This window comes from Nanorana parkeri, unplaced genomic scaffold, assembly GCF_000935625.1.
Source record: "Nanorana parkeri isolate BGI_ZX_2015 unplaced genomic scaffold, ASM93562v1 scaffold3188, whole genome shotgun sequence".
Lineage (NCBI taxonomy): Eukaryota > Metazoa > Chordata > Amphibia > Anura > Dicroglossidae > Nanorana > Nanorana parkeri.
Window position 1 is genome coordinate 32,738 of NW_017309456.1, and position 10,297 is coordinate 43,034.

The 10,297-nt window shown below is 45.5% G+C and overlaps 1 protein-coding gene across 1 annotated transcript; it reads left to right on the forward strand.

Moving 5' to 3' along the window:
- The first annotated feature begins 4,652 nt into the window (after positions 1-4,652).
- Positions 4,653-5,171, forward strand: LOC108802869 (gamma-crystallin B-like). Its single transcript, XM_018574724.1, has one exon. It carries the CDS (start codon positions 4,653-4,655, stop codon positions 5,169-5,171), a length of 519 nt encoding a protein of 172 aa, XP_018430226.1.
- The last annotated feature ends 5,126 nt before the right edge of the window (positions 5,172-10,297 follow it).

The following is a 10,297-nucleotide window of genomic DNA, read 5'->3' on the forward strand; positions in this document are numbered from 1 at the left end:
TACATTGCGTTGAGAAACATCCCGGGGACCACCAGTTTTGCCACTTCAGAAATAAAAGGGAACAATGCAGGAAATTCCGATATTGACTCAAAGTAACTTTTTTCTAAGCAAGGAGCGCAAAAAATGAGTGGCCATGAAAACTGAAGAACAGGGATCTCCAAATCCCACTAGAGCAAACAAGACTGCTAATAAGAGAAATCTCAGCTGTGGGTCAGTGTCAGTAAAAGAATGAAGATATTTCCGCAGAATACATTTCTAAATCTTTCCTCAGAAAATGGAAAATCTATTTAATCTTTGTCACAATAGATAAAGTCTATGACTTGATTGGGCCGGTATCCAGATCAGTGCGTCACCAATCATTAATATTGACTCATCAACAGTTCTTTTTCTTTCCTGAGAAAATGTAAATCGTATTTAATATTTAATACAATACATTTCTTGGTAAATTAGTTTTTTTTCTAATTTCTCAGGAATCCAGAGCAGTGTGTTATCAATCATTAACATTGGTTTACCATAGGTCACACATTGGTAGTCCGGATGAGGCCACTTCTCTCTCTGGAGTGATATTGTTACACCAATCTAGGGCTCACATTCAGGTTTGGGGTCAAATATGAATTTGTTGAATTTTTAGGACTCCAATTTGCTGCAAATGTTTACATTTTGTTAGAATTTGTGTTGTGGGAATTTTTAACACACCCATAACTAGGAATGCACCGATACCAGTTCAGATACCAGTGCAGATACTTGGCATTTTCATGAGGACTACCAGGGTTGCAGCGGTTGCAGCTGGGACCGGGCTCTGGCGCTCCACCACTGTCCTGAAATCATTAGTCTGTATTGTTTTAGAGAAACTGTCCCATGACAATAAAGAAAGATGTACCAGTACACGTACTTACAAAATTGGTATCGGTGCATCCCGAATATATATTTATAAAAACAAAATCATACATTACAACAGAGATGTACAAATCCCGGGAGCTCCGTGTGCTCCTTACACATGACAGCGGCCTCCTAACTTTTGAATTTCTCTCTAGTCTAGTCTTGGAGCTGGAAAAGTATCTGTACTTGTACCGAGTACGGTACTTGTCATCGGTGCATCCCTACCCATAAGGCATTATGATGGGTGGATCAGTCAACGATCAGTGCTTGAGTTCTGTGGATTGCAGTGGTGGGGTCCATTGTCTTCTGTGCCCACCCTTCCCCCACACCCTGTGTTTACAGATATTGGCTGAACCCAAAAGTCTTTATTAGGTTCTCTAACATAATGAAGTGAATTTCACTCGTATTTCAAATGCCTTCAGCATGAAGAAGACGGCCTAATGGCTAAAATTGGGCAAATCAATTATCCGATATTTCCAAAGACATGTGTGGATACAGTAATTCAATTAGCTCTTCATGAAACCACTAGCAGGCAGCAGCAAATTAAAGCATAAATGTCACGCATCTCATCAGACTATACGTTTGGTTGTCCAATAAGGTGCGGTGACATCACCAGTCCCATAACAGATGGGAGTAATTTTAGGATATTTGATTGACAGATGGTTTTCAGTTCCCCATCAGGTCCATCTGTATAAATGTCCAGGCTCCTCCTACATGGTGTTTTGAGTTTGGATGCCCCAGACTTTTGTTGAACAGTGATTGGTGATTCTGATAAAATTTAAAGGTGAATTTGTTTTACGTGTGGGTGTAAAAGATCCCGTTGGGTGGCTCAAACTTGGCCATGTGATATGGAGAATTGTATGCTTAGGGCCAGGCCCAGATTTCCCACAAGGCCACCCAGGCCCGGCCTCGGGGCGGCAGTGGTGACCTTGTGGGGAAGTTGCGGGCGCCGGTGTAAGGTGTCCTGGCGGCGGACCGTAGTGTGCCATTCAAATATATAAATTGATAAAAAAATAAATAAAAATCAAAAATAAGAAGAAATAATTAAATAAAACAAATAAAAAAAGTGATAAAAATAAAGAAACAGAAAAAAAAAAATTGAAACTAACCCTGCCATCTGGTTACCATTCACAATTGATGGGGAGGGGGGTTGGCGGCGCGGTGTGAGGCGTATTGTGGAACCTGGCCTTGGGACGGCTGGGAGAGTAAATCTGGCCCTGCATAGGGCTGATGCCCGCTTCCACTTTATTAACTTGCTATATGGACTGAATAACTGAATCCAGAAATCTTTATTAGGCTTACTACGAGTGTTATGTACCCGCTCCACGTTACCTTATGGCCTGTGTATAGCTCGACATGCAGCTAAAACCACCTACTCTGCAATAAGCCAGACTGGATGGGATCTTCAAGCTTTATTAAGAAAACAGGGTGAGTGAAACTGGTAAAAATAGTACTTTCAATAAATATATGAACATGTGAATACAGTGATAGCTCACATATATAAATATAAACAAGTCCATCCCTACCAGCGATGCTGCCTTAAGGGGAATTTGGGAGTTTTCTCTGAACATGTGCTCAAGATGGTGCTAGATGTTCCTCTTTTCGGTTCCAAGATGGAGTATGAGGTCCCTGGATACAACCGTTTCCTTCTTCTTGGGCTGAAGGTTGCTGGGAACTTACATTAGAAAAAGTGTCTGCTCTGTTGTATATATTCTCTTTAGCACCATCTTGTGTCCGTTTTTGAGATGGCAGGTAGGCAAGTCAATCATATCCTGCCTGAGGGCAGAACAATGAGAATGCTAGCTCCTCAGCTCAAAAAACATGTAACATGATCCTCCTATATTGCCAACACCCCCCACAGTAATACCATTCTGTTTTGTGTATTGCAGTAGTCGGGAACACTCCTTTGTATCCCCAGTGTGTTCATGGAGCTTTAATGAAGCCAAAAGTCCTTATTCGGATGGCAGTGTGAAGGGTCTAGATGTGGAGACTCCAGGCACGGGCAGCCATCTAACTAATACAATCAGACTTACAGCCTTCAGTTATGAGGGGGTAGTAACTGGCCAGTGGCAGCAAAGTTTTACATACAGAAACACAAGCTAAAAGCAGATGCCTTACAACAAACATGGGAGCTACATCCCTCGGTGTCAGAACCACTTACCTTAGAGGAGTCTGAGTTGACGAGGAAGGCCTCTCTTGCAGCTCAAGTCCAAGAACCCCCGGAGGTGGAACAGGTGCACTAGGACAGGAGAGGCACGAGTGCCGGTAGCAGGGAAGTCCAAGACAAGCCGGATCTGTAACAATCGAGCAGCGAGGTATCAGGACAGTAGGCAAGGCGTAGTCAGGGACAGGCCGGATCAGCAACTTGTGGGCAGCGAAGTACAGGGCAGCAGACAGGAGCGTGGTTAGAAAACAAGCCGAGGTCGAGAGGATCCAGAAGAGCATCAGAGTAGATAGCCAAGCCGGGTCAAACACCAGGAGATCAGAAAGAACAAAAAACAGGGGGTGCCTACCCTAGTGCAGATGTTTTTTTTTATTTATTGGAGTAAAATGGTACTCACAAAGGTAGATCACAATAAGCTTTCAGGAAATATGAGATGGCAATCCAGGGTGGAATAGATGAGAGCTGCAGAGGCAGACCTGAGTGCAGACCTGTGAGGGGGATTCATATAAAAAGATTTTGGATGTTGACACTTTAACCCACACGGGGATCGATGAATGGCGAATGGGAAAAAACATGGGATGAGGTATGGAAAGAAATCAAACCAATCTAAACAGGATGGAAATTGTGAGCAAAACTGGGTGTGCTTAATCGATGATAGATTCCGATGAAACATGATGAATGACTGGCAGCCATCACTATAAAACAGATTAGATGTGGCCAGTTCAAGGCCTTCGTTAAGACCACTAGGATGTAGACTGTTCAGGGAATATAGCCAAACAGCTTCTCTGTGACACAATCTTTTAAATCTGACACCTTCATCTAGGTTCTCTGGAAGAACTTCAATCCTAAAGACTCTCAGGATTGGATTAGATTTGTGTGCCTCTAGGAAGTGTCTGGGTAATGAGTGATCGTCAGCCTTTTTGAGGATTTTCCTCTAATGTTCCCCAAATCTTGTCCTCAATGTTCTGGAGGATGCCGGGAGTGGAGAGGCCGGGAGAGGCAGCCGGTAGTGGTATTAGAGGACACGGCTGCCCGAGACAGAGGTGAGGAGAGGACAGGGGAGGGAGAATCAGGCTAGTTACAAGTGATTTTGGACGGCTGTACAGCCATTCAAGATCACCTGTACAAAACGGCTCCCACACTACATTTAGCCCTCTCCTCCCTACCCGCAGCAGGGCTAAATGTAGAAAAAAACTACTCGCCCGGCGGCCGAAACTGCCTGTCCCGGGCGTCGGGAGAAAGGAATTCCACACCCCTGACTAAGACCGAGTAAGGCAGAAACGCGTTGTGCTTTGTATAGATGCATGTGGAATAAAGTTTGCATTTCTTTGAAGATCATTGTGTGCTGGTTCTACAGTTTGTGAGCCGATCACTTCAGAAGAGTCATCCATGTACAGAGTGTGGATTGCGGGGACGCATGATAGCGGTGAGCTGTGCGCCTTGTGTTTTTAGTTTTCTGGCACTGTATGGCTTGTGCTGCCCCATAATGACAGGTACCCATCCACCATGACTTTCCCCAGAAGGTTATCCCCGTCCTTCACTTTCATGGAGAGAAACATGTATCTCCAGAGAGCCTTCTTGTCACCCGACATTCGCATACAACTGGAAGATGAATGCTATTGAGCTGTTTGAGTTCCCAGATTTCAAAGGAGATCCTTGTTTTATAGACCATGACTTTACTGACCTGAAAGATGTTCCATTCCTCAAGAAAGTCTTGTCTCTCAAAGTCCATAGAGACACTTGGATTATCTTCAGTGAAACCGATTATAAAGGAGAATTCAGCTGCTATAAAGCAGGCAGCTACAGCTCACTATCTGGGTTCGACAGCAAAATCCGCTCTGTGCGATGTGTGAAGGGAGGTCTGGATAATCACAAGATTACGCTGTATGAGGAAGAGACGCTTGGGGGCGAAGAAGTGACCCTGCAGGTGTCTGTGGATTCTGTGAAATCCCACGGATTTGGCAAGAAGGCTTTATCACATAAAGTGGTCAGCGGGGCCTGGGTCCTGTACTCTAGGGAGAATTACGAAGGTGGTCACATGGTCACTGTGGCAGGAGATAAAGTTGATAAATATGATGACAGCTTTAAAAATGTAAACTCCCTGAAGCCCGTTCTCCCTTTACAGTGAGACCTGGTGCCACCACGCCATAAAACCCGGAGCCGTGCCGCATTCTCTACATCTCCTTCTATTCTGCTGATGTCTTATTCTATACAAGGCTTGTCTGTTACGGAGAGCCCAGATCCCCAGAACACCGATTCTGACCCGATGAAGACCACCAGAGACTGAAACATTGTCCTCTACAAACCGAGAGAACCCGAACCCATTCCTCCCGAGTTCCATGAACTACATTTGAAGGTTTCAGGACAGTTTACATTTGTATTTTTAAACATAGTCCCGGCGGCAAAAGTCGCCGGGAGTCTGTTTAAACAGCCCCGATGCTGGCGACGTACACTGTACGTCGTCAGTCACGAAGGGGTTAATAGTAAAGCTTCCGGTGACCCAACATAACCCAAAACCATATTATACACAACACAATGCTCAATCCATAAGTGGCAAGAACAGAAGTCTAAAATGAAAGAGATCCTCAAACCCGGATCACTACATTTCCTTTCACTTCACTAGTGGCAATGGTAACCAGTACACATGGACAGAGTGAATGTCTCTAGTATGGACACAAACAGCAATAAAAATCTGGCAGAGGGTCTAACCCTTCATCATTCCATCCAAAACTAAAAAAAAAGGTTTGGTTTCAGAGGCACTTTATTTAATTGCAGTGGAAGCTGTATTCCTAAGCACTGCACACCCCTTAAAGGGAAACCGTCAGTATAGATACCATGGCAAGACTTCTAGAAGTGATGCTGGTTCCATGGAAGTTATGCTTGATGATCCGTCGGTAAGTCCTGCCCTGGAACCAGCATTGTTTCCAGGAGTTGGTCAACAGCAGCTTACAAACAATGGGAAGAAACCTCCATCCCTTCGAGTGTCAATAGAAACCTTTCAACTGCCATCTATTTATTCTACATATTCTCAGAAAATATAACATGTTTGGAGAGTGTAACTTTTCTACAGGCAAAAAATGCAGATTTTACCATGAAAAGGGGTTAATATGGCTACCGCTCTGTATTTGGTTCTGTAGCTTTGTAGGGTGGCAGGCACTATGGGCAACTTCTAGGCTGAAGATATCAATAACTGTAGAGAGTGTTTGAGATAAAAGTGGAAGTTCATCCTAAAATGACTCTGAACATTTAGCAGTCATATAACGTTCCTTCATACATACATACATAACACCATGGATGTTCAATGTCCATAGAGGCATTTAAGGGTTGCCTTCTACCTTCAAGGGGAACCTGTCAGGATGTCTCTTTCCTGGAACAGCAAAGACTATTCCAGCACTGGAAGCCGCCATTTTGCTGACTCCGGAGAGAGGAGCTAGTGCTGAGGAAGACGTGTCATTGTGTGCTGCAGTGTGCTCTACCCCGGAACCAGCACAACCCTGAAAGTCAGCCGGAGAAAGACTCCAGCCCCAGATTAAATATGAGCCTAATAATAGACACTGTGACCGGTTCTCTTTACTTCAGCTGGTGTGTGATGGACGGAAGGTACAACACACGCTTCTAACTCTAAGAACGGGCACAAGAACATTTGCATCTTGACTGATACTATAAGGATCCAAAGATCCCCGTCCTCTCCAGGCAGAAAATAAATAGTCATAGAGAGTCAGACGTGGCGGCTGAAGATGGTGAAGTGCCATCACACAGAATGTCAATCAAGAATGAGTGAAGGTCCACGATGCCCAACGGGCTCAATCTCTGAATGATATTGGAGTGCTTCCATCATTAGCACAGCAATGATGGACAGTCAGCCGACAGGAAGTAATGTGCTGTGTACTGTAGATGCTCCGCGGCTGTAAAAGGTTTAGTGACATATAACTGTCCACATGTGTCCAGAGGTACTAATACTGGTAGTACTAATGTCTCCACCAAAAGGAATGTGCGGTGGTATGTACTAATCCATAGACATCCAGTGGGAATAAGTCTCACCAGAGATATAAAGGAGGGACATTAGAAGAGCCCCCTGGTGCATTCTGGGAAGGGGGATCAGCATTGCGGGGGGCACATGACGGATAGACAGACGGATTCCCAGGTATGATTGAGACTTGTTATCCCGCTCTGTGACAGCAATAACATTAAGTGAAAAACAATAATAAAAAAAGTTAAAAAAATAAAATAAAAGTCACATATCTAAAAAAAAAATGTATGTCCCCCCATGTATAAGCATATATGAATGTAAATACGCGTCAGATGCGCCAGCACGCGGAAACGACAATTGTGCTACACATGTTACATATCGCCGCGAACATCGCAGTGAGAGCAATAATTATCGGGTCATCAATCACTGATAACACTAAACTGATGAGCCGTAAAAGCTTTTAAAGTGTCGCTCATGGTCAATTTTGGTATTGTAAGTTTTTGGAGGTTTTCGCGAGTGCGCGCAATTTTAAGGCTTGACATGTTTGGTGTCTATTTACTCGACGTGACCCCGACTTTTATATTTTACCCAAAAAATGGGTAATAATAAATGCTTTATAATTCAGTACAAGGGAAACAGTTGTTTTTTTTTCATTTTGGTAATTTTTCCTTACTATAGTAAAAAATAAACCCCCCACCCCCCAGTGGTGATTAAATACCACCAAAAGAAAGCTCTATCTGTCCCCAAAATATGGTATTTATTTCATTAAATCTATACCAGGTAACACAACAAATCACTCTGAATAACTTGCTCTGTTAGGTCTCACTAGACGCAGGACAGGAGATGCAGGACCCGGGCATGGCATTGCCTAAGTTTGAGGATCTTTGCTGAACTAAAAAGTTGTTATTGTTATTCCTCTGTGTAGCAAAGTCGCACGATTGCTAAGTTTTAGGCTCAAACACACCCCCCACCCCCCCCCCCCCGCCACTCATCTTTGTGTCCACTTTGATCCCAAAACTTGTTTAACCTCAACAGTCCCTGAACAATGGCATGACAAGAAGGCATAATGCAGAAGGTAATGGGTGGATATTAACCCGGGGCGTGCAGATTCACCCACTGGTCAATGGTAAGGTGGCCAACCGTCCGGGATTCACCCAGACAGTCCAGGTTTGGAATCCTGCGCCCGGGTATCAGCCCACCTCACACCGAGGCACATTATTCTCTCCGTCCCTTGACTCTCCTTCCCTCCCTCTGTTTTTCTCCTCCGCTGCTGTAGTGGGAGGAAGTGACATCAGGGAGAGGGAGCAGAGAGGGAGAAATCATCCTGGCGGTGGTCGTGGAACGCTTTAGTCTGGGAGACGAGTCTGGGACCGCACGTCTCCTAATGATACCACAGTAGAAACAACGACTGACATTAGTATTATTGGAAGGTCTCATGACAATATGATGATCTAAACCCTTGGTTCTCAACTGGTGGGTCGTGGCCCCGTGGCCAGTGGGTCCCCGTGTGCCTTCCACTTTTCTAGGTGAGAGGCTCCTCAGCCTCCCCATAGCGCAGCACCATCAGTTCTTGAGCCAAGCAGCCATTCAAAATATACTGCCCGGCGCCGAGTGTCAGCTTGAGGAGGGATGGAATGGGGCTATGGATGTGAGTGAGCGCCATGCATATGTGCATTGCTTACAGCTCCCTCATGTGTCCTGTAGAGGTGCCTGGATCAGAGTGACGTCACATTCTGGCTCCCGGCACCTCTACAGGGCACATGAGGGAGCTGTGCAAGCAATGCACGCATGGATGGAGCTCCGTCACAGCACTACAGCCCACACTGGGCCCCAGGCTGAGGATCCACTCCAGTTCTCGTAAGATACGGAGACTGGGTGGACCTTAAAAAAAAAAAAAGCATTTTTGGGATTGTGTGTATGTGTTTGTGTATGTATATGTTTGTGTATGTGTTTTTGAGGGCCCGATCACACTAGTACAGGTGTGTTAAACTGTACCACGCAATCGCACCTATTAGGGATGTCCCGATACCGATCCCTAGCGCCGAAGCTTGCGCTATGTTTTGTTTTCTTCTTACTTACCTCGCCGAGCGTCGCGTCACTGCTGCTCCGGTGGGCGGCGCTATGTGAAACTGTCTAGGCAGAAGTTTGCCTTGTGCAATTGCTGATCTGTTTTGAGGAATGACTTTCTGCACTAGGAGAGCAGCGTGGGGTACCGGACCAAGTATTTGACATGAAACTGGGTTACATGAGAATGATGTTGATGGGGACACCAATGGGCACCAAGAAATATTGTGAAAAACCTGAACCCTGCAAATATGAATTATCAGTAAGCCCGTCCTATCACCCTTAGATGGGACTGTGTTGCAAGGACTTCAACTGCTAGATGTGGATTAGAGTTGCCACCCGTCCGATTTTCACCCGGACAGTGCGGTTTTGGAGTCTTGTGTCTGGGTGTCCAGCCAGCGGGCACCTGAACACAAGTCACTCAGTACCTGCACAGGCCACCTCAAGACATCAAGGTGCCAAACCAGAACAACACAGAATATGTAGCTTCATAATTTTTGATATTGCTGTATAATGTATTGCTGGGATTTGTAGTTCTCTATAGCTGGTCTCCGTACTCCCTCCCTGGACTGTCTCCCATCTGCTCTGTAATTCGGGTGTGTTCGGGTTTCACTTGAAGAAAAGGTGGCAATCTTAGTCAGTGGTTAGTTGGGTTAGTAGGTTGGTGCTAGGCCCCATCGCTAGCCTTGTCCTTCTTCATCTATATCGCACTCACGTGTAATGAATCTCTTTTTCTGTGTCCCCTGTTATCAATGATCGGGAATCCTCTATACTGAGTGCTCCTAATCATTCATAACATGAGGACAGAGTATGGTTACTATAACCACAATCATGAATGGACAGGAGGGGATGTAGCTCACTTCCCATTCATTCATAATTGAGGATATAGTAACCATACTATGTCCTCATGTTATGTACAAACACTCAGCGATCACTGATCCCTGACTGCTTGGTCCCGCTCTCCTCTCATACACGCTGTCACAGGAGGCGGAGCGAGCAATGCAGGGAGGAGCGGGCTGTCTCCGTCCCCACACCGCTCTTCCGGACTGTGATAGGAGGCTGAGCGTTGCGGGAGGAGAGACGCCGGCCGCTCACAGCGCTCTCTTCCCGCTTCGCTCTGGCGGCTGTCACACTTTCTCTCCTCCCTGCTGGGACATAGAGCAGCGCCCAGCGGGGAGGAAAGAGATCACAGATTTCGGCATTTAGCCATAGGTGGCATT

Bases quoted from the DNA above. Each gene is read 5' to 3' on its own strand.
- LOC108802869 (XM_018574724.1), top strand. From the start codon at position 4,653: ATGAATGCTATTGAGCTGTTTGAGTTCCCAGATTTCAAAGGAGATCCT.